General features: G+C 55.2%; 1 protein-coding gene across 5 annotated transcripts; it reads left to right on the top strand.

Annotated features, from left to right (window-relative positions):
• Positions 1–327: 327 nt before the first annotated feature.
• Positions 328–26,256, top strand: NAA60 (N-alpha-acetyltransferase 60, NatF catalytic subunit). Of its 5 annotated transcripts, none has more exons than XM_047087154.1 (8): positions 328–471; positions 17,608–17,723; positions 19,909–20,038; positions 21,384–21,480; positions 22,524–22,758; positions 23,830–24,179; positions 24,908–25,010; positions 25,098–26,256. In XM_047087154.1, the coding sequence occupies exons 2-6, from the start codon at positions 17,614–17,616 to the stop codon at positions 23,984–23,986; spliced, it is 729 nt and encodes a 242-aa protein (XP_046943110.1). In that variant the 5' UTR covers positions 328–471; positions 17,608–17,613; the 3' UTR covers positions 23,987–24,179; positions 24,908–25,010; positions 25,098–26,256. The 5 variants fall into 5 exon arrangements, with proteins under 5 accessions (XP_046943110.1, XP_046943111.1, XP_046943107.1 ...); XM_047087155.1 differs by having other exon boundaries at positions 24,908–25,015; XM_047087151.1 differs by having other exon boundaries at positions 24,908–26,256.
• The last annotated feature ends 1,053 nt before the right edge of the window (positions 26,257–27,309 follow it).

Genomic DNA, 27,309 nt, shown 5'->3' with positions numbered 1-27,309 from the left:
GCGTTAGCAGGGCAGAGGGCAATCCTGGTCTCCGGAGCCCGGGTATGTGCGCGCGGGGTGCTCAGTCGGCCCTAAAAGGTCCGAGCCGGTGGGCTCCCACCCGCGTTGCACCATTCCTGCCAACTCAGAGGCGCCCCGGTCGGAATCCGGCTCGTCTGCGCCTGCGCCGGCCGCCGGGCCTCACGGGAAGGCTGCCAGCTCCTAAGATGGCGGCGGCGGCTTCGGGCAGCTGCGGCGTCGGGCGGAGGCGCCCCCACGTGGGGGCCGGTGGCCAATGGGCTTCCGGCCTGCGTCGCCGGCCGGGCGCGGGAGGCGGAAGTGCCGCGGGCCGCCGCCTCCGTCCGGGCTTGCGGCCCCTGCCGGTTACATAACTCGTTGCGGGCTTCGCGCGGCCTCACTTTTCGGCTGCCTGTGACCCCAGGATGCGCTGAGCCCCACGACGGCGTCCGCTGCCGCCGGCTCCTGCCAGAGGTGAGGTCCCCCGGCTCGGGTCTGCGGTGAGAGCGCTGGGCCCGGCCGGGGGCTGGGGTCGTGAGGGAGGAAGGGGCAGCGCGCACCGGGCGGGCGGGGGAGTTGGGGAGCCGGCTGGGGGAGGTGGGGACGCGAGTCGGCTGTGGCGGGACTTGGGACGGCCGGGGCGCGCGCGGCCCACAACCGCTGGGTGCCCAGGCGTGTCCGCGGGGTGCCGAGGGGCCCGCGGGGCTCGCGCCGGCCCGGGGTAAAGAGGGCCTGTAGAGTGCCCGGCGCGCTTCCCCGCGTGCCCCCAGCACCCCTTCCCGGGGCGCCTCCGGGCCAGGGCCCTGGACGAGTTCGTGGGGAAATTTGGGACCAGAGGGCAGACCCGCCGGGTCTCCCTCCTGGTGAAGGGCCTGGCCTTTTCACAGTTCGACGGTTTGCCGCCGCCTGGCCTGCCCTACCTTCGCTTTGGTACTTGTTGCACGGATTGTAGTTTTTTGCTGACTTGTTTGCCCTCCTGTGAACTCTTGAAAGCCTGGGGCTCTGTCTTCCTCATCTCCCGACTCTTTCGTCCTCAGCTGTACCTTTTGTTTTTAAGACAAATCAATTTCTTTCGTTTCTGGTGGTTTACAGACCGGCACGCAGATCGTAGGACAGCTCCGACCTTCTCCGCCAGATCGGGCACTTCTCAAGGAAGGGTGGGGGTCTGTAGCCCCTGTGATGTGGCCCGGTGGGAAAATTGTGAGGGAGGCTGTGAGCCTTCTCTGAACCACTGACAGCACACACGTATCTGTGTGCCCCGCGGGTGACAGAGCCCAGGACCCGGAGTTACTCTGCAATAAACGTGGGCATTGGCGGCTTCATCGATCTGTTAAATTCTGCCAAGTCCTGAGCCATAAGATTTTGTTAGTCAGTGGTCCTGATGGAAGGATAGCAGCCCCACACAGTAGCTCCCTGTGTCCCCAGGTGGTGGTTAATTGGAGCCTCAGAACTGGAGAGAACATTGCTGGTTGCAGAAGTCTCACCAGAGGGCTGAAGGCAGAAAGCTTCTAGTTAATGATTAACTGATCCAGGAAAGTTCTGTGACTCCGGGTCATCTACAGAAATACCACAATCCCTGTGGCATCTTGTGATGTAGAGATAAGTGTGAGAAGTTGTTTGCCCCGTGAGGCATGAAGAAGGGGAGTTCTGAGCAACATTCAACTAAAAGGGGCTGGAGCAAAAACTTATTCTCTCATGAAAGTCTCTGAATTGCTTTAAGTTTAGAAGAGAAGGGATTACACACTAGACGAAATTCACAGGTGGCGAAACTCAAGGGTCATCTTTCCAGATGGACAGATCAGTCATGGCAGTGCACATAGGTCTTCACTCACCTTGTTTAGGGATTTTGTTTAGAATCAGTGTGCAGATCGGCCCTTGAAAACGCAGCGTGCCTGAGCGGCCTCCTCGTCGGGCCATAGTTTGCTACAACTCCATCCCCCTGAGCTTGCAGACACCCTGGGATTCTATGTAGACTGTTAAAACTTGTACAAAACTAAGTCTAGGCGTGGTGTAGTGTTAACAGGCCAGAATAAAAAGTGTAGACGTGTTTTGTTTTAAGTTTATTTATTTTTGAGAGAGAGCACATGAGCGGGGAGAGGGGCAGAAGGACAGAGGGACAGAGAAACAGAGAAAATCCCAAGCAGGCTTCACACTCAGTACGGAGCCTGACACAGAGCCTGATCCCACAACCCTGGGATCCTGACCTGAGCCGAAATCAAGAGTCGGATGTTCAACTGACTGAGCCACCCAGGCACTGCTAAAAAGTACTGACGTGTTTTTAAAAGGTCTGTTTGTAGCTTTTACCTCTTCTGGTTATAAGTTGCGGTGACTTTGTCACCTGTTTACGTCAACCAGACCCACTCGCAGACTTCAGATCTGACCTGAAGTTACTTAGCGACAGCATGCCTTCGGCTGGGATGTAAAAAAAATTCCTGGATGCTAGGAGATTTGAGAGATAAAAGATACCTACGAGGTGATGCTCTCACTGCTCCCTGGGGACTCGGCCCTGAGACTGCCTGAGCCTCAGTGTACCATTAACAGCATTTTGGTTTCTGGCACCCTGAGGTGTGTTTAGAGGGATCCAGAACGCTGACGGTGCAGCCGCTGCTGGTGACACAGCTCAGAGTCCTCAGAGCTCTGCATTTAGGGTGGCACGTGCCTTTGCAGTGCTGAGATAGCCCAGAGGTCTCGGCTCTTGGTGACAGTTCTCCTACCTGGATAGAAAGCTGGCTGCCTCCGAGGCAGTGTCTTCTCTGAAGTGGTGGCTCCATGTTTACATTTTACCTCCACTATCTTCCCTCGACATCTGTTTCTAGAAGGAATCCACAAAGCCCTCGTGATTTTTCAATGTCCATCCCTTGTTTCCAGAAAGTGAGCTTGGGCGATCGACTCTGTGTCACAGCTGGTCTTGCTTACGTCCGTGCACGTTGCTTTCAATCTGCAAAGTGATGCTGGACTTCTTTCTGGCTAAGCTTAAATGCTGATTTCCCCCCCCCCCCCCCCCAGCAAATGTCTGTAAGTGTCTTTGATAATGCCAGGATCGGGCCTCCTTCCCTAAATCTCATCCTTTATTAGCGTGACTTTTGATAGGAGCTGGCTGGCAGGCCAGTTCAGGATTAGCTGAAGCCCAGCTATCTCACACTGCTGATTAAAGAGAGACCCATGCATTGGGAACCCCAGCGAGCATACGGTAGTTAGCATTCTGGTATGAACCTTAAGGCGTCTGCTCAATGCTTGTGGAATGATAGGAAGGAAGTGTAAACACGGAGGCAGGGCTTTCTGCATGAAGTGGTTTGGGGTCCAGGTCAACCATCGAACCGGCGCCCAATGGAGCCTGCGTGCCGAAAAGGCTGGCCGGCATGCACAGTCACCCGAGGTGGCCACAGCACGGAGCTGAGATAGATGGTCAGGTAGAGAAGGAGTAACAGCGAGTGGGGACCAGTCCCTGGTTGCATCCTGTCAGCATCTCAGATTCCTCATGTCTTCACCTGAGACTGACTTCCAGCTCTGGCAGGGCCCATGTGGCCGGTGGGGGGGGGGGGGGGGAGCCACCTGTGAATGTGACAGCGCAGAGACTTTTAAATGTCTCTTCAACTTGTAAGAATGATTACCCATTTTGCCCCAAAATGGACTCTTAGTGCCAGCTTTTAACCCCGTGGCCTCAGAATAGTGTGGCATTTTGTGTACTGATGCGAGAAATAAACCTTGTAAACACAGATTCACAGTTGTAGAGAAGCAGAGGAGGTGGTTGTGGAAGGGGACACAGTACAACGGTCTGAGGAAGTCTTTGTTCCCTCTGCTTCCACAGGAAGACCAGAGAAAAGTATTTTGTCATCTGCAACAAACCACGTTACAAAAAGAAATTCTACCGGTTCTGTTTCTTGTCGAATAGTTACTGTTGTTAAAAATCAAATCCTGTCCCTCTTTTTTATTTCCTGAATTCCTGAAACGTGATCTATTTGGGCAGCAGCATATTGGAATTTGAGCCCATCTTGAAAATAACCAAAGAGAAAGCAGTTTCATTATATAAAATAGCCTGTGGGTAATCGTCCTTTAGGTACTCGAAAGAATTCTTAACTGGAAAATGTTAATGCAGCAGTATTTACATCTTTTCTGTTGTGTTCATGGGAGGGCTGTTGGATACTTCTTTCAGACTTGTTTCTTTTTGGAGCCACTCCTGACTTTCTTTGAACTCTTCGGCAGGGCTTGCTGGTCAGAGAGCCCCTGCGGGTTCTATTCTTAGTTTCACGTTACAGTGCTTGGTTTCTCCTCTGGCCTCCCATTTTTAACACCTTCGTTGATGAGTGTCTGCAGAAAAGCACACTGCTTGATAAATGGTCACGGCATAAATGTACCTGTGTACATAGGGCCCCAAAAGGCCCCTTGGTCCCTTACCAGCCAAGCCCTTTCCGTTGGGGGGAGGGGGAGAATCATTATCTTGTAGGAAACACCAGAAACCACGGGGTATATAGGGGATTCTTAGTTGTGCTTTACATGGCACATGAATTTCTTTACTGTGAACGTGTGTTCTTAGTAAAACAAAAAGGTTTATAAGAGCATTTCCTTCCCTCAAGAAAAGGGGAATGTTTTTTTTTTTTATTTTCATTTTATTTTAAGTAAGCTCCATGCCCAACGTGGGATTCGAACTCATGACCCTGAGATCAAGAGCTGCACACTCCACTGACTGAGCCAGCCAGTCAGTGCTCTGGGAATGGTTTTTTTTTTTTTTCTTTTTTTAACCTTTTTAAAAAATGGTCATCTAAAACTTATAATTTATTTGGATTTTATATAGCCACTAAAATTGTTTTTTAATAATTACAGGTGTGCTTTTTAAAATATGTTTATAATTCTGTTTGGCATCCTCATCCACAACTACCTTCTCTGCTCCATTACAACTTTGAGTCTGTGTTTAGAACATTTGTTCTTGGTATTGGTGCACAAAATGCCCTGCTATTTTGAGGATCTAGGGTTTAAAAGTTGGCACTAAGAGATAGTATTTTGGAGCAAAATGGGTAACCATTCGCCTTATAATTTGAAGAGACACTGTAAAACTTCCCAGTTGTTGCTAATTAAAAAAAAGCCCATGAGATAATTTTAATAAAAGCATATTCATGATTTTGATTTTCACATACCATCTGATAGTTGTTTTTTTCTGAAAATAAAAATAGTTCAAGCTCATTAAAAAAAAAAAAAAAGCTCAAGTAATGCAGAAATGAGTGATGTGGAACACAGACGTCTGCCATAATTCCAGAGGCAAATGCTGACAGGAGGTCGAATTAACTTTTAAAAAATAATAAGTTAACCTCATGATCAAGTGTTAACTTATACCAAATTTGACCCACTTTCATAATTAACGTCTCTTTGATTCTGGGGGATCCTAGACTCAAAGCCAGAGAAGCAGAGATTAAAAACCATACAACAACAAAACCCAGCAGAGGTGGCAATGCTGAAGGAAGGCAGGGAGGCCTGGCTTGCTGGGGGCAGTGGGGAGGGGGGCGGGCAGGGTTACCGATACCTGACTCCCCCATTGGAGTACTTTTTCCTTTCAGAGTGAATAGCTACCACCTGGGTCTGTGTCACCACTGCCCCTGGCAGTGCCGAGAATTGAGAATTGCTGGTGGCCTGCGGGAGAACAAACACTCTTGGTTGGGTTTGAGCCCTAGACAGGGTCCAGTCTTGGGTGATAGTCAAGAATGCAGATTAGGGGGCGTCTGGGTGGCTCAGTCCATTAAGCATCTGACTCTTGATTTTGGCTCAGGTTACGATCTCAGTTTTGTGAGTTCAAGCCCCGTGTCAGGCTCTGCGCAGACAGCACTGAACCTGCTTGCAATTCTTTTTCCCCTCTCTCTCTCTCTCTCTCTCTCTCTCTGCCCCCGCTCTCCTCCGCCCCCCGCTCATGCTCTGTCTCTCTCAAAATCAGTGAACTTAAAAAAAAAAAAAAGAACGTAGATTAAATACATTCTTAAATACGTCTCTCCCCCCAAATGTGGTATTTACAGGTGTTTTTGTTGTTAAACCAAACTAGTTGACCACTCCCTGGATCAGAACTGGGAGTTACACTCTGGGTGCACCTTGTCAGGCGGCCTCTTACCATGGTCCCAACTGAAAAAGCCTCGGGGCAAAAGCGCTTCTTTACCAGGCCATCCTTTGGCCCTGCTGTCTCCAGCCTTGAGCTCGGTCTTGGAGAACGTGCGAGCTGGCAGCAGAGGCTCATCTCCACGCTCATTTTCTGTTCTGGGAAGATGAAACACATCTGGAGCTTTCCCGCGAGGCGACCATGGGGGTCTGCTCATGGCTCCACATCTCTGGCCCCCTGTTCCGGTGTCCCCTTTTCTTCCAGCTCATAGTCTTGTCTGATCTTCCTCTTCATCGTTGTCTCACCCTAGATCTGGGCTTTTGTTCTCCGGATTTGACACTGACCAAGTAGGGACACAAAAGGCAAATAGTCCTTCGGCTGCCTGTCTGCCACCTTTGTGGAAGTTCGCTGGCCCGACTGCTGTGATGCAGGCCCTTGGAACAGCCAGAGGGTTCTCTCCGACTGTCTTGAGCAACATAGCCTTCCCAGGGGGCTTGGGTGGTCTGAGCGTATGCCCTTCACATCTGGATATGAGGGAAAACAAAATGGAAAAACACATTTAAGACAAAATAAGATCTATGTCGTCTTGAGGCACAAAGTAAAACTGAAGAGCAAAGCTCCAAAATGCAAGAGGTCCTCTGAACTTGACAGAGGCTTTTGTCTTTGCTTTCTCATCCTTGAGAATCTGGAGGAGGTCCCAGCTGTCAAGTGCCTGTACCCCAAGTTCTCTGGCCCCTGGCTGAGAACTTGGCACCTGACTGTAATGTTTACCATTAGCTTATAATTAATGTGTAGCCCCCTGCCCAGATCTTTTTTTCTTTTTAATGTTTATTTTTGAGAGAGAGCGTGCGCATGCAAGCAGGGGAGGGGCAGAGAGAGGGGGAGACACAGAATCCAAGGCAGGCTGTAGGCTCCCAGCTGTCAGCACACAGCCCGATGTGGGGCTCGAACTCATGAACCTTGAGATTGTGACCTGAGCCGAAGTCGGATGCTTAACCGACTGAGCCACCCACGCTCCCCGCCCCCTGCCCAGATCTTAAGCAGAGCCATGGGTTTGACGTAGTTGAAGGAGGCACAGAACATCACCATCCCCCCAGCTAGTTGCCTTCTGCCCCTTCTCAGTTCCCCCATCCCATCCACTTTCTGATTTCTGTCACCATCGATTCCTTTAGCTGGTTTTAGAATGTCCTACAAGTGGAATCCTCCAGTATCATCACTTTGCGTTTGGAGAAAATTGTGTGTGAGAGTTGCGGGCTCCCCTCGGCGTGAGGAGGTGGGTTCTCAGAGGGCGGCTGTTTGGAACCAGAACGCCAGGTGCCTGTTTGCGTCCCCTTGTAAGTTATTCATGTTGCTCCTACACCGAGGTTTTGGGAGGAGCCCAGCCTTCCGGAGCAGCTGCCCGTGTGAACAGCTGGGCTGTGAAGAGTGCTCCCTGTGCCCCTTGGGGCTCCTTTGAACCCTGTAGCCCATTTTACTGCTGTGCTGCAAGGCAGGGTCCTGAATCCATCCCTGCCTTAGTTTCCGTCCCCCTACCCATCCTAAAGGCGAGAGGTTAGCTCATTACTGTTGGGTTTTTCAAGCCTATAACCCTGGCGTCTGCAGAATTTCACATTCCTGAGGGCCCTGTGTCTAACGCTCGCACTGTGGGCGAGCTTGTGCTAATCTTCCCTCCAGCCTCACTTGAGAAGACGCCTGGAGTTCCAGGAAAGACCATGGTGGTACTTCGTCGTGGGTGATGGACTGAGGGTTCAGAAAAGGGATGGACGAAGTCGTGAGCTTTAGAGGGTTTAGGGAGGAGATTCTCGAGGAGGCTGCTGGCTTCCAGAGAGGGGGAGCTGCCGGTGCCCTGTGCGCGTGTGCTGGGGTAGAAGCCAGCCTGAGACGGTCAGGAATAAAGCAGGAAGGTGGCGGCGCGGGTCATGTTGAAGGGAAGCTGGTGGCGGGAAGGCCTGTCCAAGAGCAGGTACACACGGTCCCCAGAGTAGGGGGTGGGTGGGCGGGGCGGGAGGGGATGTGGAGCTGGGCCGGGGACAGGAATGTGGGGTGGCCCTTGGGAAGGGGCCGTCTCATTTCATCTTCCCAGCTGCAGGTAAGAAAGCAGAGGCACATACAGGACAGCTGTCTTGGGGTCACAGTGACCCCAGCCTCCTTGCAGGGTCTGAGAGCACAGGGCATAGTATCCAGAGCATAAGTGGAGGGTGGTCTAGCCTCGGCAAGGAGGAAGGACCCTTTCGAACCAGTGGGAGTAAAAGAAGAGAAGGAAGGGAAGGTTCTAGGAGTGCTAATGGGTGCAGTGTGGTCATGGCTGGCCCGAATATCTGGCTAAGGGCAAGGGGAGAGGGCAGAGTACCTGCCAAGCATTAAGAGAATGGGGTGGTTTTTACAAGTTGAATGTGGCTTGTGTGAGACCAAGAGGCAGTGCCTCTGAAGAAGGCCGAAGCCCTGTGGACCTGGGGCATTGGGGCATGAGGGAAGGGGCATCCAGAAATAGGGTTGTCCCGGCCTCCTTGCCTGGAGCGGGAGTGGAGTGCCCTGTGGACCTCGTGATGGCCTGGAACCCCTCTGGGAAGTGGAACAGTCCGTTCTCAGCACGCAGGTTCTGAGTTCCCAGCACTTGGCAGTGGAAGGGAGATGGAAAGTGCCCCGGCGGACGTTGGGGACATCTTGGTGGCCTTTCCTCCACTTTCACTCTGTCCCTCTGGCTGAGCACTCAGAGGCAGTGCCCAGGTGTCCAGACACCACCCTCTCCTACAACCTGGGAGTCCTCAGGGAAAAGTGGCCTTTCATACAGGGACCAGGGAGGTCATTTCAGCAGAGAAGGAGGACAGGGTTTGCAGACAGCCTCCTGAGGATGTGGTCAGGGACCGAGAAAGGACAGAGCAGGTGAGCAGGCAGGCCCTTCATTTGCATCTTGGAGAATCTGGTTTCTGTCCCTCCCTGAGTTGCTCCACTCAGCCACCCTGCCCCCCAGAGGTCAGGGGCAGAATGCAGACCCCGGAAACCTGGGCAAGAATCGTCACACAAGCCTGGACCTTCGCAGCTTCATGTTTTAGCTTCACAATCCAAGCGAACTTTGGGTTCCTTGTATAAGGGGTCCCTGCTGTTGTAGTGTAGATGTTCCTATGTCTTGTAGGGAGACGTGCTGAAATGTGGCCTTTGTGTCTGCGGCTTCAGTGTCACATCCACCAGCATCCCAGGGCTTAGATGGAGGCCCGATTCAGGGGCCTCTGCTCTGGCTTCACCCGTGGGCCCCTGTTCTCTAGTGAATCACCAGGATCCTTGTTCCATAAGCCCTAAGAGTAGCCCATAGCAATAGGAGACTGGCACATGGTGGAAGGTTCTGGAAGAATAAGTGGGGGTTCCTTCAGGCGCCAGAGGTGGGTTCCCTGTCCTGCTCTCTGTCTGTGAATCATCCACTTGCCACCCCAGCATCTCGCATGCACCGCTGCCATCTCTACGCTTGTCCTCCGACTCCGTTCCTTCCTGTCAGACAACCGTGAGCCGCGTTCTCCCTTTCGCTGCCTTCCTGTCCTTTTCTCCACCCGCTGTCAGTTGGGCTGGGACACACTAGGCACTATAAATGCTACATTTTCCCCTAGTTGAAAGTGACTTTCTATTTTTAGATGAAGGCTTATGAAAACATGGAAGTACTTTTAACAGGGACATGAGAATCCACAAATAGGTGTGTATCTTGGAGCCCAGTGGTTTTCTTGAAAGTCAGACAGGGAACAGATCCTGCCACTTTGGTCAAGAGCCTTGTTGTCCCAAGGGTACTAGGGAAAGATTGACAAATCCCAGGATATGAGAGATGCTCGTGTATTGTGGATGTCATCCTTTGCTATCAGGCCTCACGGTAGGGGTTTTTTAAAAAAACTTTTAAAATCAGTTCTATCGGGGGTGCCTGGGTGGCTCGGTCGGTTAAGCGTCCGACTTCGGACGTCATGATCTCACAGTTCGCGAGTTCGAGCCCTGCGTCGGGCTCTGTGCTGACAGCTTAGAGCTTGGAGCCTGCTTCACGTTCTGTGTCTCCCTCTCTCTCTGCCCCTTCCCTGCTCATGCTCTGTCTCTGTCTCAAAAATAAATAAACATTAAAAAAAATTTTAAAAATAAAATCAGTTCTATCGAAGTTCAGTACACACACGACAGAATGCACCTGATGAGTTTCAGTGTGTGTGTATGTACGCACATCTGTGTGTGTAACCACCACCGCCACCTAGAAAGACCACATCCTGTCCCCTCAGGAAGTGCCCCGCCCCCAGCCTCCCAGCTCCCCAGCCTCAGGCAACCTGACAAGTTGAGGCCTGGCTTCCTGGCTGTGGCCATCCGGACCCTGATCGCTGGCTGCTGGCTGCCGCTTGCTCTACTCATTCCGTTCGCTGTGCTGGAGGGTCTGGTGGGAGCGTGCTGACTGCGTCCTGTCCCGCACCTCCTTTCCGTGGGAGCTCAGAGCACGTTTGCCGGGGACCAAGAGCACAGTGGGGCGCGGCCAGTGAGATCCCTGGGGCTCTGCCAAGGGCAGTGAGGGCAGGCAGTCACGGCACCCCGTTTCGGGCTGGCTCGAGCCCATCCAGCACCAGATGAACTGTCTAGAGAGCTGTTCCTGGAAAGAGGAGGACGTGAACTTTCCTGGCACAGGCCAAATGTTGGAGCTGAAGGTTGATTTTTAGATTCATCTGGTGATTTGTGGCTTGTGTTGATTTCTCACTGGGGGGTGGGATGGGGTGTGAGTGTGATGTTTCCTTTCTCAAAAGCATTTAAGCTGCTACCCTGCAAAAACTCACAGACAGCGCAGATATTCTTGGCTGAGACTCAGTAGCTTCCTGTGATCGCTTCTTGCACAGTGACCGACTTTTTTCCCTTGCAGCGTGAACTAATTAGGATCGGCCCAAATCGGGGGTAAGCTACCAGGTTGGCCTTGGCGCACTGGCAGTTCTTCCCCGTCTCTAAGTCTGTATCTCCTGCCGGGCTCCCTGGTCTTCAGCTTTGTCTTCCCAGGGGTGCCCACCCTACCGGGCTGGCACAGACGGTGGCAAGGTCTGGGTCCCCCCTCGCCCCCTCCAGTGGGCACTGGTGTGGGTCCCTGCAGTTTGACTTGCAGGCTGGAAAGCTTCTGGTGGCCTCCAGAATCTACCGTGACTGCCTTCAGAAAGACTCTAGCATTCCCTGTCAGGATTAGTTCGGTTTTGTTTTGAACAGCTTGATTGAGATCTCATCCACATGCTGTCCACTCCACCTGCTGAGAGAGTGCCGTTCAGTGTCTACAGTGCGCTCACAGAGCTGTGTATCCGTCACCACGTTCGGCCTCAGGACATTTTCACCGCTCCCGAAAGAAATCGCATCCCCGTAGCCGCCACCCTCCAGTGCTGCCAGCCTGTGCAACCACACTTCTACTTCCCGTCTCTCTGGATTTGCCTGTTCTAGACATTTCTTGTAACTAGAATCCTAAGATAGGTGGCCTTTTGTGTCTGGCTTCTGCTCGGCATCATGTCTTCAGTGTTCATCCCTGTCGTAGCCGGGGTCAGTATAAATGTCCAGTGTGTGGACAGACCACATTTTATTGATGTGGTCATCCATTGACAGATGTTTGGGTTGCTTCCACTTTAGGGCTGTTTTCGGTGAGTCCGTACTGGACTCCCACTCACCCTCCCTCCTTTGCTCAATTTAGGGGAGGAATTGTGTCCTTGTTGGGGTGTTGATATTTATAGATCATCCTGTTTGGCCACTTGGATTGGCAGCTGGTGACGTGTTGGGGTTTGTCCACCAGGATTTTCCCCTGAGATTGTTGCAGCAGGGAGAGGGGGGTGCCCCTTGTCTCAGGAGCCTTCTCTGGAAAGACTGCACTGAGGGACAAGGCTTGTCGTTGGCCTTGGATGATGTGGGGCTGTTGACCTGTGACTCAGAGGCTCCGGGTTTTGGCCGGGCCTGCCTGCACTTCCCAGTTTTCTTGGCCGGAAGGGGAAGGAGTTGCCCTGAACTGACCCTGTGGCACATGCATAGCATCTTGGGCAGCTTCAAGCCAGCTCCTAAAACAGTGCCCTGTGTCCTAGGACTACATGGTGAGTGTCCTGTCGCTCTTTAAAACATCAGAGGAGTTTGAGGGCTGGTTAACTCGGGTCCTCGGCAGTATTCACTGAACCCATAACTCTCTGGACCGGCCGCCACACCCACCTGGGATCCAGAGTGTGGGTCAGTGAACCAGCCCTGGTTTGAGAGAAGTCGCTCTTCGGGGGAGGAGGTGCACAGAGGCGGCGGGCGTCGCTTCGGGGTGTGGTGCTGCTTTTCCAGGTGCCAGAGGCGTTTAAATCCGTCGCCTGGCACACCTGCCATCTATATCTGACGCTCCGCCTCTGTGGGAAAGTCGTTTACTCAATTAGGAACATTTTCAAACAGTCCCTTCACGTACTCTCATCCAATTGGACGGTTACTAACATTTAGCCCTAACCCTAACTTTGCTCCAACTAAGTTAAGTTACAGGATATTCTGTCGTTTTGCCTCTGCATATCCAGTATGCATCTCTTAAAGAATATGGACATTCTCGGGAGGCCTGGGCGGCTCAGTCAGTTAAGTGTCCAACTTCGGTTCAGGTCATGATCTCACAATTCGTGAGTTTGAGCCCCGTGTCGGGCTCTGTGCTGACAGCTCAGAGCCTGGAGCCTGCTTCGGATTCTGTGTGTGTGTGTGTGTCTCTCTCTGCCCCTCCCCCACTGTACTGTCTCTTTCTTTCTCAAAAATAAATAAGTATTTAAAAAATTTAAAACATGAATATAGACATTTTCTGTACAACACTATTCTTATACCTTACAAGGTTAATGGCACCTTCAGTTGTTGTTTTAGAGACTGTGTGTGTGTGTGTGTGTGTGTGTGTGTGTGTGTGTGTTGTGTGTGTTGTGCCGGAGAATTTTTTTTTTTTGAGATGTCAGAGGTAGGGGCACCTGGGTGGCTCATTTGGTTAAGTGTCCAACTTCAGCTCAGGTCGTGATCTCGCGGTTTGTGGGTTCGAGCCCTGTGTCAGGCTCTGTGCTGACAGCTCGGAGCCGGGAGCCTGCTTAAGTTTCTGCGTCTCTCTCTCTCTCTCTCTCTCTGCCCCTCCCCCCTTCTCTCTCTCAAAAATAAACATAAAACATTAAAAAAAATTAAGTGTCACAGGTATACTGCGTGGATTCAGAATCCAGCTAAGGGGAATGGGGGGTCAGCAGGTGAGCCTGAACTGGTTTGGTGCCTCCAGCCCTGAACCAGGATCGATGTTCAATAAAGTTCAAGGGAATGTCTCTGGACCGGCCAGACGGTGCTGGTTAGCGGCTGGTGGTCACCAGCAGCCCACGTTAATGGGCTCTTCCTCTTCAGCTCCCAGCCCTTTGGCGTCAGCGGCTCGTTCCAGCGTCAGCACTGCCCTGTGGGGCCTCACCCTCTCTATTTTAGAGGTGACTCAGACTGGCTGGCTAAGGCCAAGCCAGAGACAAGTCAAGGCTCAATGTCCGAATCCATCCTTTTGTGGGACAAGGGAGAGTTACCCTTGCTTTGCGGGTTGTACAGAAACCTGCAGGGGAGTGGCAGTTTGTACCCGACTTGACTGCGGGGGTCCATCCTGCCATTGGTGGGCGGACCCCTCAAGCCCGTACACTCAGGTTCTTTGGGACAAAACAGCCCTTTGCTTGGGATGACTGGGGAACCACAGCCTATCCAGTGACCGCTAGTCTATATTTTGGACGGGGATGACTCATAAAACTCAGGATTTGACACTTTCGGTTGACCGGTCCATTTCCCAAGAGGTAGCTGGCCAGTTGAGAGGCATGAGGTTCCTGGTGTCACACTGGAACGTTCTGGGCCACAGGCCGCATCCTGGATACCATTGAGGACGGGTTGGAGCGGACGAGCGGAGCACTGGAACAGCCCCACTGTTTAGGAACCAAACAAACAGTGGATCTCTTGTTGACCCAGAGATCAGGCTGGACAGAGTTTTGTTTCTGAAGGCGCATTCCAAGAAAGAAAAAAAGCAAGCAGCGTGGGAAGGTCAGATTTGCTTAGTCTGGTGATATTTTTTGTTGCTTGGTTGCTGTATTGGTTTGTGTTTTTTTTGTTTGTTTTGTTTTAAGTAGGCTCCATGCCCAGTGTGGGGCTTGAACTCACAACCCTGAGATCAAGGGTAGTGTGCTTTACCGGCTGAACCAGCCAGGAGTCCGGGCGCCCCGTGCTTGGGTTTCGTTTTGTGTTTGGTTCTGAGAACTCAGATACATGCCGACCCACAGATGGGGCTGCCTCGTCCCAGCAGGACTCCCAAGTTAACTGTGGTGACGGTTCGTGTCCCTTGTTATGTCAGCACAAATGGCTGTCTGTGCCCTGCCCGGAAGGAGGGTTTTTTCTGGGTCAGCTTAGCTCTTGGGGGCTCCGTCAAGCTCTTGTATCCAGGGACCAGCTCTGTCCCCTTCTGAGTGACAGGTCTCCAGCAGGGCTCCTGCTGTAAACGCCAGTTTCTAAGGTGCAGGTGCTACCTTGACTGCCGCCTGACCCACGACCTATTGGGGTCCACCAGGCCTCAAGCAGGGACAAACCCGTTCCTTGTCCCAGGGGGTATCCCATTCCGTCCCCCTCAGATCCCTGCGTCAGGGCACCCGGTGCTGCCGGGAGGGCCACAGGAGGGGTCCCCACCCTGCAGACCCCACACGGTTAGTGTGCAGGCACTGGTTGAAGACACGGAGGGAGGAGGAGAGAGCAAGTCCCCTCTCATTTCAACTCGAGCCAGTGCTCCGAGAGGGACACGTCGGGTGGCATGGTCCCCACCCCTGGGAGTTTGGCGTGTGCTGGAAAGTTGGAACCCAGTGTGGCCACAGTACCCCTGCCTCCTGCAGCCCTGCAGACCACCGCACAGCCCCTGCCGTTCCCAGCCGGAGGGGCTCCTGCCCTCAACCAGCCCTTGGCTGGTGCCTGGCTTATTTAGCAGCACCTGGTCCCATGGCCGGCCTTCAGAGGGGCCCATGTTGCTGAGCAGAGCCTGCTGGGGTTATGTGTCCAGGGTTTAGAGGGTGAGCGGCGTCCCCACCATCCCAGTGGTCAAGCCTGGCAGTGGAAATCAGCCCTGGCAGCTGGCACATTAGGACATGTCCTTCCTGGAGACCCACACAGGAACGCCTGAAGTCTCATGGGAACCGGGCCCTAACAATGTCAGGGCAACAGGAGCAGGTGACCTTGAAGCATTGTCACAGGCCCTCACTTGGGCTGGCTGAGTGGCGAGGGCTGAACTTCCGGGTCCCTGAGACCTTTGAGCGTCACCAGGACTGTCTGGGTGCACACTCACAGAACGGTTGCTAGAGTCAGTTGGGGCCAGTAGGGAATGACGGTCCTCTCCGGGGTCCCATCCCCCAACATTTATTATGAAAAAGTTGGAACATGTCGAGGAATGGAATGTGTGGGCAATGAGTTCCCACACTGTCTCTTATCTGCCACCCGGGTCCTGTGGTTACTAGCACCGTGTCCATGTTTGCCTCCTGAGTAGTGAAATCTCTCGAACCACTTAAAGTTCATTTCACACCCCACGATGCCTCTGTCCAGCCTATTTCAGTGCGCATCTCCCAAGGCTTCCTACGTAGTTACGCCCTTTCATGTCCAGGGCAGCCAGTAGCAGCTTCACAACACTGTCTGCTCTCCAGCCCCTGTTTATATTTCCCCAGGTTACTTTTGATTTGTTCTCTTTTCCCAGTGGGGGTTTACACGTTGCATTTGGTAGTGGGTCTCCTTGTCTTTTTTAGTCTACTTCTGTTCCTTCCCTTTCTTTCTCTCTTTCTTTCTTTCTTTCTTTCTTTCTTTCTTTCTTTCTTTCTTTCTTTCCCTTCCTCCCTCCCCTCCCCCCGTCTCTCTCTCTCTCTCTCTCCCTCCCTCACACACTCTCTCTTTCCACAACACTGATCTCTGGAAGACACCAGGCCACTTGCCTTGTAAGATGCCCCACATTCCGTGTTTGTTGGCTGTCGTGGTGCCGTTAAACTGAAGCCTGTGTGCTGAGTTCAGGCCCAGCGTTTTGGGCAGAATCCTGAGTGGTCAGTGTATTCTACCTCGTGGTTACAGGGTGGGCTCTGTCACTGGGGGCACGTGGGGCTGCTGGACCTGGGTTGGCAGGTTAGGCTTTTTCCGGGGGTTAGCAAATCCTGGAGATGCAGGCGCTTTGTCAGAATCCAGCCTTCCTGCCTACCTTCCGTTAATTGACACAAAGAGGCCGCTCCATCAGCAGCCTGGACTGAACATACTTTCCTGACTTAAGAAAAATTTTTTTAATGTTTTATTTATTTTTGAGAGAGAGAGACAGAGTGAGACAGAGTGTGAGTGGAGGAGGGGCAGAGAGAGGGAGACACACAATCCGAAGCAGGCTCCAGGCTCCGAGCTGTCAGCACAGAGCCCGACACGGGGCTCGAACTCAGGGACTGTAAGATCATGACCTGAGCTGAAGTCGGACACTCAACTGACTGAGCCACCCAGGCGCCCCTTTCCTGGTCTTTTAAAAGGGTTGTTCGCAAGGCGCCAGGCTGGCTCAGTCAGTGGAGCACGTGTGACTCTTCATCTCGGGGTTGTGAGTTCAAGGGCCATGTTGGGTGTGGAGATTACTTAAAAAAATTTTTTTTTTAAGGCGCCTGGGTGGCTCCGTCAGTTAAGCATCTGACTCTTGATCTCAGCTCAGGTCTTAATCACAGGGTGGTGAGTTCAAGTGTCACATCGGGTGTGGAGGTTACTTACAAAACATTTTTTTTTTTTTTTTAATAGGAATGGAAGATCCTTTGTAAAATAAATAGGGGCACCTGGGTGACCTCGATGGCTCAGTCGGTTAAGTGTCTGACTCTTGATTTCGGTTCAGGTTATGATCTCACAAGTCCTGAGATGGATCCCTGCGTCGGGCTCTGTGCTGATAGTGTGGAGCCTACTCGGGATTCTCTTTCTCCCTTTCTCTCTGTCCCTCCCCTGCTCGGGAACATGAGCTCTCCCTCAAAATAAACTTAAAACTTTCTTAAAATAAATAAAATACAAAAATAAAAAGAGTTGTTAGCAACTCATGACCCCTGATCTGAACTTCAGCCTGTCTCACGGGCTCTCTTCCTGCCCAGTCTTTGTCTGCTGGGGCGGGGGATGGGGGGGGTGGGGTGGGGGTGGGGAACAGCTCAGCCAGCAAGCGCCACTTCCCCTGGAAACCTAGCCACGCAGCCCCAGAGGGGGCCAGGGGCAGGAGAAGTCGGGTGTGAGCCCCTGAGCTCTCCGCAGTGGAGACTCAGCAACGGCTGGCTGGGGTTGGGGGGGGGGGCGGTGACAGGCAAGAGGAACCAGGGAGAAGCAGGCAGGTGTGGGCGCTCCGGGTCCTGGTCTGCAACCTGGGGGCAACTGGCACCTGTGCTGGGACTGTTGTGAGGGACGGAAACGCTCGGTGCGGTTACGAGGAGACGTCCGCCCACGGGGGATGAGACTAGTTTTCCTGTCTTGCTGCCTCACAGGTGACAGGTGGGGCCGGCCAGTGAAGGGGTGCGGCCGCCCTCCTGACGCTGCCTCCCGCCCTGCAGGTGTGAATGACAGAGGTGGTGCCGTCCAGCGCCCTCAGCGAGGTCAGCCTGCGCCTCCTCTGCCACGATGACATAGACACCGTGAAGCATCTGTGCGGCGACTGGTTCCCCATCGAGTAAGTCGAGCGGTGCCGGCCGCCCCCCGCTGCAGAGGGTCGGGGTGGGGAGCGGGCAGGGGGACGCGCACGAAGACTTGCTGCGAAGGCCAGGACGGCCTGGCAGCGCCGTGGCGGCCCGGGGTCACGTTGCCTGTCGCTAGGCCTCGGGCCCTGCCTGCCATCGGGCTCCCTCCACCTCACCGTGTCCCTTGTGTGGAGAGTTCCGCCCTGGGCTTTACGGAGAACCTTTAGCCGAAAAGCTGCTGAGCGCAGCTGCCGGTGACGATTCAGAAAATGGAGAAGCAGCTTAAGTGTAACGTGAGGCCTCGGCTGCACACGTCGGGCTCTGGGCCTGCAAGTACTGTAGTATTCAGCCGGGGAAAACCCTGTGGAAGAGGAGAGGTATGTTGGTCGAGGAGGGGTTTTTTTGTGTTTGTTTTTCTTTTTCTTTTTTTTTTTTTTTTAAAGTTTTTTTTTTCAACGTTTATTTATTTTTGGGACAGAGAGAGACAGAGCATGAACGGGGGAGGGGCAGAGAGAGAGGGAGACACAGAATCGGAAACAGGCTCCAGGCTCCGAGCCATCAGCCCAGAGCCCGACGCGGGGCTTGAACTCACGGACCGCGAGATCGTGACCTGGCTGAAGTCGGACGCTTAACCGACTGCGCCACCCAGGCGCCCCTGTGTTTGTTTATCAAATGAGCTGGCAGATGAGAAAAGTAGAGTAGGAGACAGCACTGTGCCCATCCTGCTGCTGTTTAAAGACCTGTACACGATAAAAGCCTGCGAGGTCATACAGCACGTCACGGGGTGTTGTCAGTGGTTTGTGGGGAGGTGGTTGCAGCTGCAGCTTTGTCTGTCCGTCTGTCTGTCCTGCTCCTCTAACTGCTCGTGCAGCGGTTGCGGTGGGAGAGATAGGTGCAACTTCGTATTTTACAGGCTCCCGGCTGGGAGCTGGGTAAGTGCCAGGGGTGAACTCACAGCGGGCAGTGTGCGGGGAGCTGTGCCGACAGTAAATCCTCAGTTCTCATCGCAAGGATTTATCATTTAAAAAAAAAAAAACAACTTTTAAAAATTAAAAACGAACTAGATCTCGCATTTCCATGAGTCCTGCCCTCTGATGGGTTGTGTCACCGGCCACGCGCGCAGGGAGGGAGGGGAAGGGCGAGCGTCAGCCTTCTCGGGGTGTGGTCGCAGCGGCTTCAGGGGTCACCGGGGGTGCCGTCCTTTCACCCCGTGGTCCCCTGCGCGGGTCAGACCCTGCACCAGGTGGAGCCGTGCTGGGCTGGAGCCTCTGCCTCTCCTCACAGCTTCCTGCGCCCGAGGCCTCAGGTTCCAATGACGGTGAAGCGAGCTGCAGTCCCATGGGCTGCGTGGTGGTGGCAGCTCCGTGTCCCGGCTGCCACACCAGCCGAGCGCTCTGGGGTCAGAAGATGACGGTGCGGGGAGGACCTGGGGAGGGGTGTGGGCGATGCTCAGGTCCCATCGAACGTGCCAGTGGGTGGTCAGTGGCCTCTCTGCTATGTCACCGCGAGGGTAGGGCACCCTTTTCCAGCTCTGGGTCTCAAGAAAGGCATCTCAGGGTTACCTGCTGTCTGTCCCAAGTTAAAAAACGGACGTACACCCCCATCAGCCCTCCCGACTGTGTCTCCTGGCTGTGGCTGAGTCTGCCTTTTCATTACTGCTCCCAGGGCCTTTGCACAAAATGTTCTCTTTCCTGCTCCCCTGGGCGGGGAGTCTTGTGAACAGCCCCCGGCAACCCTGGCCACACTCTGCCCTTGAGGGCTCGTCCCCATCGCTACCTGGGAGGTGCAGTGGACCCAGATGCACTTGGCTGTGAACTTGGCCCACACCTCCAGTCTTGAAGGGGTCTCGTAGAATTCTTGGAAATGACCCAAGTGTCTGAGGGTCACCTCTTCCAGCTGCCCCTGCACGTCATGCTCTCGTGGAGAGAACGTCATTGGGAGTTTTTTTCCTCTCATCTCTTACGTGAGGATAGAAAAATCATTTTTCCCGTCAGAAATCCCCAGTGCCGTCTAGACAGATTCCTGCTTTAAGAAGACCATTTGGTGTAGATGGAGTGGTGGACAGACAGGCTCCTTCTCAGTCATGGAGCAGTGGGCAGAGCGGCCCCGGGTCCCCCGTGGTTCCGCAGCCAGAAGCCCAGCATCAGCGTGTTCACCTGACCTTGTCCTCCGCCTCAGGTACCCAGACTCATGGTATCGTGATATCACCTCCAATAAGAAGTTCTTTTCCCTCGCCGCCACCTACCGGGGCGCCATCGTGGGAATGATAGTAGCTGAAATAAAAAGTAGGACCAAGATACACAAGGAGGTGAGTATGTGTGGTGAGGAGCTGGTGGTCCCCGTCGCCGGCCGGGCCTGCTGGGGCTTGTGACCGAAGCACGCGCCCTGCTCTGTGGCCCTTTCTCCCGGGAGCCCAGACCGAGTATGAGCCTCGGGGGTGTACGTGGCACCGTTACCCACGCGTTAAACGAAGGACCTACCGCAGGCCTCCTAACAACTGTCATTTCAAAGTGGGGGCGGGTGTAAGTGATGCCCTGAGAATCCCCGGAGTTGTCAGGGGCTCTGGAAAGATCTGTGACTTGTACTGGCAGCAGTGTCACGGAACTGCCACCTCTGCCGTGGTTGGTTGAAGGACACGGTCAGTTCCAGATAGAGGTTAGGGAACATGGAGAATTTCCTTTCATCCGGCTTCACAGACCCCTCCCCGATCTGAGAACTGGGGGGTCTGTGGGCCCCGTGTCAGCAAGCTCTGCTCTGAACGCACAGTGCGAGGCCACAGCCACAAATACATTGTTGCACGTCGTCACGTTGGATCAAGATTGTGCCTAATGATTTTGGTCATCTTAGCGACTGAGCTGTGTTTGCCACATGCGTATTTACTCCAAGGACAGGAAGGAACCCGCTGACAACCTGCATTGGTTCTGTCTGTTCAGCTTCGGTTACTTCTTTAAAAGTAGAAGAGGGACAGCTCCCTTTTACAGACCCGACCCACTCGAGCGGACCCCATCTTGCTTGTGACTAGATTGTGGCAAAGGTAGTTTCTGTTAGGAGTGACTTTCTATCCCAGCTTCCTCCTGGGCTTTTTGCTTCTGGTTCGTCTTGCACGGTGGCCGGATTCATGACTCTCCTGGACCCAAATGCCATCCCCGGAACCAAGGAGCACGCATGGGTTGGCCTGCCATGTCACTCTGCCCGGTGTGGGCCGCACGGGGTGCTGGGGGGGGCACTCGAGCCCCCACCGCCTTTACTCAGAGACCACCTGGGGGCAGTGTAAGGTCCTTGAGACAAACCTTTTCAGACCTCATCCGGCTGTCTTGTCCCAAGTGCCCAGTACGTGCCCACACCGCGCAGTTGTTCCCTTGTTACCGCTGTAACCTCACACCCTATGGTCCTGCCACCCCCACACGTCCCCGAGAGGAGCGGCTTTTTGTGTGTGTCCTCAGTTTAGCCATCTGCGCCGCAAAGCCTCGCGCCCTCTTGTCTCTGTGTGTGGGGGGGGGGGGTGGGAGCCTGTCCATCATCTTTGCTCTGTCCCCTCCTACCCCAGCACCCCCACAGGGGTTGTGGCGGGAGAGTCGGCCCGTGGGATGTGCCAGCACCAGGACCAGGCCCCTCAGCCGTTAACCTGATTTTCTTTCTGACTTTTTCTTCAGGATGGAGATATTCTAGCCTCCAACTTCTCTGTTGACACACAGGTCGCATACATTCTGAGTCTGGGAGTGGTCAAGGAGTTCAGGAAGCACGGCATCGGTAAGGCACAGCCGTGCTCACAGTGTTTGGCGTGTGCTCCAGCCACCGTGTCCAGTCATGTCCCATGTGCTGGTGATGTGCCTGTAAATGTCCCTCGTCCCGCTCTTCCCCCTGTCCTGCGTGGACTTCCAGCCTCCCACCCCTCCCAGCAGGTCCCCGGCCCCACCTCCCTCCACCCCATTGGCCTTCGACCCCGGCTCCTAGCACCCAGTTGCCAGGTGCAAACAGCAAAGGCCGTCTGGGTGATGGCTTCATTCCCAAATATGACTTTTTTTAAAAAGTTTATTTATTTATTTTGAGAGAGGGACAGAGCGTGCGGGGGTGGGGGGTGGCAGCAGAGAGAGGGAGAGAGAATCCCAAGCAAGCTGTGCGATGTCAGCGCAGAGCCTGATGCGGGGCTCAAACTCAGGAACCACGAGATCATGACCTGAGCCCAAGTCAGAAGCTCAACCGACTGAGCCATCAGGCGCCCCCCAAACGATCAGATTCACAACACTCCCAGATGTCCTCGTCGGGGAATGGGCACCTGTCACCACACACACAGTTTATGTCAGGTCATGAGGTATTGCTGATTAAGAGTAGAAAACGATTGACAGCCGGTCCTAGCTGCCATGTACCAGATGCCCGTCATGTGCAGGGGGCTGTGCCCCAGGTGCCGCTCCAAGCCCCTGCTCTGCCCCAAGCCCGCAGGCAGCAGTCTCCCTTTGTGACTCAGGCCTGTCCGTTCTACCTTTTCCCTCCACCCAGGTTCGCACTTGGTGATGTCTGCAAGGTTAGTGAGTCTCCGCCATGGGCCCAGCCCCACTGAGGGAACTGCCTGACCCCCATCTGCAGTTGCCGATGCCTGATGGTCTGCAGCTAACGAGCCCCATCTGGCCGTGGCATTCTGGGGGCTTTGACAGAGCGGTTGCGGGAGTTCCATCTGGGATACCATGGCAGAGATCTCTGTAGATCTGTAGAGATCTCTGGCAGTCTCACTTCCTCATCTGCCTCCTGCTCCCTGCCTGCCCTGCCGTGCGTGACTGTCGTCCCTTCTCCTGCAGGTTCCCTCTTACTCGAGAGTTTAAAGGATCACATATCAACCACCGCCCAGGACCACTGCAAAGCCATCTACCTGCACGTCCTCACCACCAACAACACAGCAATAAACTTCTACGAAAACAGAGACTTTAAGCAGCATCACTATCTCCCCTATTACTACTCCATCCGAGGCGTCCTCAAAGATGGCTTCACCTATGTCCTCTACATCAATGGTGGCCACCCTCCCTGGACAATCCTATATCCTTTACTTCTCAGGGGTGAGGGATATGGCTTCCTAGCCACAAGGGCGGCTCGCAGGGCCAGGGCCCATGCACCAGATGGAGCCGCCGTTGCCTTCCCATGACTCAGGAGGCCAAGCTCACGGGACGTGCTGTGGGTAGATCTGGTTGTACTCAAGTGTTTCTCAGACTTCACCCGTCACGAGGTGTGGGTTTTAACCCCCTTGGCCAACGATCCATGCTTGCAACAGATACCGATTAGGAGCCTCCTTTTCCAGGTGCACAGGAGATGCACGCAGCTGTCAACACAACAGTGGGTCCCCTGCCGTCAGGGGGCCCGGCCCGTGTGCCGTCAGTCAGGGGAGGAAACAAACAAGGTGAAAAGAATTGCTGGCTGTTTGCAGCCCTGGGGTTCAGACCTCCCTTTCCTGAGGCGTGTCGCCCAGAGCTGTGTCCCCCCTCACCCCCCACACGCCGCTCCCTCCTCTTTCGCCCTCTCTGGGCAGAATGGGCAGTTGGGAGGCCAGGAGGCTTCCTAATAGTTCGGGATGTGGCTCCAGAATGCTCTGTGTGAGGGTGAGCCAGCAAGAAGCCGATGAAGCGAGCGAGGCTAGGGTTTATCCGTTTTACGGGGACGTAAACAGGAGGGAGAAGCCTGGCCTGCAGGCCTGCAGGCTCCCCCTGCATGTGCACGTGGGCCTCTTGCAGTTGTCCGGGAGGTCGGCACCGTGACCCCCTCCTTGTCCCAGGGCTCTGCCGTTCCGATGCCTGAGTACGGGGTCAGGTTGGGACACTTACTCTCCTGCCAGACCTCTCCCCGTGGCGCCCCGTCCCTTTCCACGTGCCTGAGCTCTGCTCACCCAGGAGGTGCTCTCCGACCCAGTGCCACCCTTTATTTCTTTGCACGGTGGAGCCCCTCCGGCTCACGAGGCTTTCCAGCACCCTACAGAGGCTTAGCGGGCTTTTGGCCTCCTTCCTGAATGGCGGCGTCTGCATGCAGCCCTGCGGCCTACCGCGTGGGCCTGCTGACCGTGCCGCCAGGGGTGCGTGGGCACACGGGGCGAGTCGATCTTCCTTAACGGAGCCGCACGGACTACATTCAGCACCTGGGCTCCGCTCTAGCGAACCTCAGCCCCTGCTCCATCCCGCACAGGCTCTACCGCCAGGCCCACAGCCTGCTCTGCAGCTTCCTGCCGTGGTCCAGCATCTCCACCAAGGGTGGCCTCGAGTATAGCCGGACCATGTGACGCCGGCTGGGCGGCCTCCGCCAGGCCCCACCCTCCGGCACCCCGCAGAACCCGCCTTCCTGGCCGTCCGACTTCCGTCCTCTGCAACAGAGCTGGTGGCCGCTCGCCGGGCCCGTCGGCCTGCCCCAGCTGCAGGCCCGGTGCTACGCGGGCTCGGAGCAGAGCGTCGTGGGGCATGCCTGGTCTCGGACGGGTAAGCTGGAGCACGTGGGGCGGGGGGACCCGGTGGGATGGGGGGATGGCGGTGCCAGGACATTAAGCCCGTGGCTCTTTCCGCAACAAAAACAGAAGGGCCTGAATGGGCGCCTGCTGCGCAGGGATGTTGGGGAGTAGTGGCAAGAGCTGAAGTAGTCTGACTGACTTTCAGAAACTTCAGGAAGGAAAGCAGGGTCCTTGAGCCCTTGGCCAGGACTTCTGTCTTTTCACTTCTGAGCTCCGATTACAAGAAGAGAATGTGTTCATGTGGTTCCAATAATTAAAAAGGTACCAGATCAGGCCCCTCCTACCCCTCCCCCAACCACTCAGCTCCCCTTCTGAGGAGCATCCAGTGTTTCAGTGTCATGGCCGTGCTTCCAGGCCCGCGCTAACAGCAGCTGGTGGCGGGGCCTCGTGACCGGGGCTCTGCTCATACACGGCCACTCCTGAGTGCCATGCGTGCTAAGGAGAGCTGGCCTCTCCGACCACAGAGCCAGGAGTCATGGGGACTCCCAAGACCCACCCCTTTCCACGGACACAGCCCAGGGCAGTTGGGTGGTTTGGGCCAATTCACATGGGCCGTGGCCACCTAGGCTGAATCCTCATCGGTGCCCTGATCTGTGCAGGGACCAAGGGCAGCTGGGAGCCCCAGGCCGGGGCAGTGCAGGCTTGAGCAGGGCCTTTCCCTGGAGCCCTTCACCCTAGCTCCCCTCTTCTTTTCCACAGGCTTTTCCAGTCCTCCTTTCTTTTCTGGTAACCTGTGGAAACCGCCGCCTCTGCCTGTGTCCTGGTCCTGCCCCCATGAGCGTGCACCGGCCCCGCTGGCCAGGTGAGGTGCGGCAGCATCCATTGTGGTCTGTTCCTTACACTGCTCCCTTCCCCTCCGATGCCCATTCCTTCCAGTTCCTTCTTCCAGAGCCGGAATGAACTAATGGACGGCAGGAACCCAAGTGTTGTGGACAGACTTGACCCTGAAGACAGAGGAGCCTCAGAACAACGAGGGCGTGAGATAAAGGGAGTGCCAGACCCTTGTCCAACACTGGCTCCCAGAAATCCGGGGTACGGGAGCAGCCCCTGCCTGTCCATGGAGGGCTGGCTCACGGTGGGCGGGGCCAGGGAGGCTTTTCCCCCAGGCACAGAGCTCTGGGGCTCGGACCCTGACACGAGAGGTCAGATAACGCAACAATTCCCCACTGCTCAGCTGGGAGGTCAGGCCCTCTGGCAGCATCCCGCGGGGGGCTTCATACTGTCGCAGAGGGCACGGGGCTGCCCCGGGGAGCTGGGCTGAGGACAGGTGCCAGGGAGGTTCCTGGGGGTCTTCTCCCCAGTCCCCCAAGTCCACCAGCTGCAGCTCCGAAAGGATGTCTGTCGAAAGGGACCTGGCCTTCGGGGCTGGGGGTTGTCGTGTGCCTTGTGGTCCCTCAGCCCCTGGGGGCAGCGACAGGAGAGGCTATCAGCGCCAGGAGGTGCGCGCAAACATCACTTGCTTCTGGCGTCACTCTCACCCCCATTCCCCTAAGCTGCTTGCTCCCCAAAGCTCCTCTCCAGAGGAGAGGGGGTAGCAGGGCCAGGCCCGGCGTGGCCGCAGCGCGCCAGCCTGAGAGGAGAAGGAGGAACAGCCAGGCCGGGGGGCCTCCGGGGCAGTCACGCTTCCTTCCCTCAGAACTGCACAGTCTGGGACCACCTCCACTCATGAGGTAGGAGAGAGGGATCCTCGAGACGAGGAGAAGCCGTAGGCAGGAGACACGCTCTCCCCCCTCCCCCACCTCGTGACTGGTGGTGCCTCTCGGGGTGAGACTCCCCCGCCTGTGCACTGACCTTGGCTTCATGCTGAGGCCCAGTTTAGTGTCCTCTCTAATCTGAACCAACGGTGATTGTATGATTTTTATTTCTGCCCCGAGGGGTAAGGGCAGAGTCTTCTGGAAGGTTTTGCCTTGGACTTTCATAATTGAGCTCAGAGGCCTTGCCCTGCCCCCTCCCTCCCTGCCCCCAATCACTGCAGTGTCCAGCCCAGTGTTGAACAGATTGTAGTGTTTTGTCTCATTACAAACAAATAAACAGACTTTAATTGGTCACATCCTGTTTCTCCAGTGCCGGCCTGCTGCACTTTTGGCCCTACCTCTGTGGTCTCAGCTCCCGTGGCTGAGCACAGCTCAGAGACTGGGTGTGCACTGCCCTGTCCCAAGGATGGCTCCCAGCTGAAAGGGCCACTTGTTTTGTGTAATCTGCCAGAGAATGTGGTCCTGTGGCAGAGGTTCTAGAGCTGAGCGGCACAGCTGGCTTCAGCACAGTCAGAAGGTCCTCAGCAGCTGCCTGTTGTTCCGGGGTCTCTGAGCGGCTCTTGGCCTTGAGCTGGGGCCCGGTCCTCTCGAGAGGCACTGTCCTGGCTTAGAGAAGGTTCCGCAGGTGACTCAACACAGTTGTCAGGTGGGGACTCTGGGCCGGTGCCCCCCCCACAGGAGCCTGGTGGGAGCCTTGGGCCGGGACACCCCACCGTGGCAGCCTGCGGCAGGGTGCCAGCGTGTCCCCGTCCCTAATGGGCCAAGCCCAGGACCGGGTGCTTCCACCAGCCTCTCCTTGGGGCTTCTGGCCACCCCGGGGTAGGGGATCATGTTTGTCACTCCACTAGACAGATGAGGAAGAGTGGTTCAGGGCCTGGGAAGTACTGCGGGGCTGCACAGCAAGTGAACGGTGGCCCTGGAGCCCAGCCCAGGTGTGGACTCTCCAGAGCGCATGTGCACTGCTCCCCAAGGGTCGGGCATCATCCAGACGGCCGTCCCTTGGGGCCAGGGCCTGCGGCGCCTGCAGAGCTGGGTGGGCGGGAGCCTCTGGGATGGGGACGGGGGTCGATGCTCCCACGGGGAGCTCTGAGCAGCACCTGCTGCTGGTAGGTCACATCTGGGTCATTTGTGCCAGCGGGTCCGGCTGCTTTCCTCTGATGGGTCAGCTTCAGCAGTAAGGAGGTGACTCCCTGAGGTCCCTGCCCAGCTGTGTGGCTAAGTATCACTGTTCCTTGGGGGGTGGGGGTTCTGGTCGAGCCTTTCCCTAAGAACAGCTGTGCCTTCCCAGGCTGGCCTTCCCACATCAGGTGTCGAGGACACCGCGTGTCCAAAGGGCCGAAAGGGACT

The sequence above is a fragment of the Lynx rufus genome, unplaced genomic scaffold (genome assembly GCF_022079265.1).
Source record: "Lynx rufus isolate CCGP_SWC_20201006 ecotype Redwood Valley unplaced genomic scaffold, mLynRuf1.p SCAF_23, whole genome shotgun sequence".
Classification (NCBI taxonomy): domain Eukaryota; kingdom Metazoa; phylum Chordata; class Mammalia; order Carnivora; family Felidae; genus Lynx; species Lynx rufus.
Note: the sequence above shows the minus strand (reverse complement) of the source record. Positions and strands in the feature narration are given on the sequence as shown.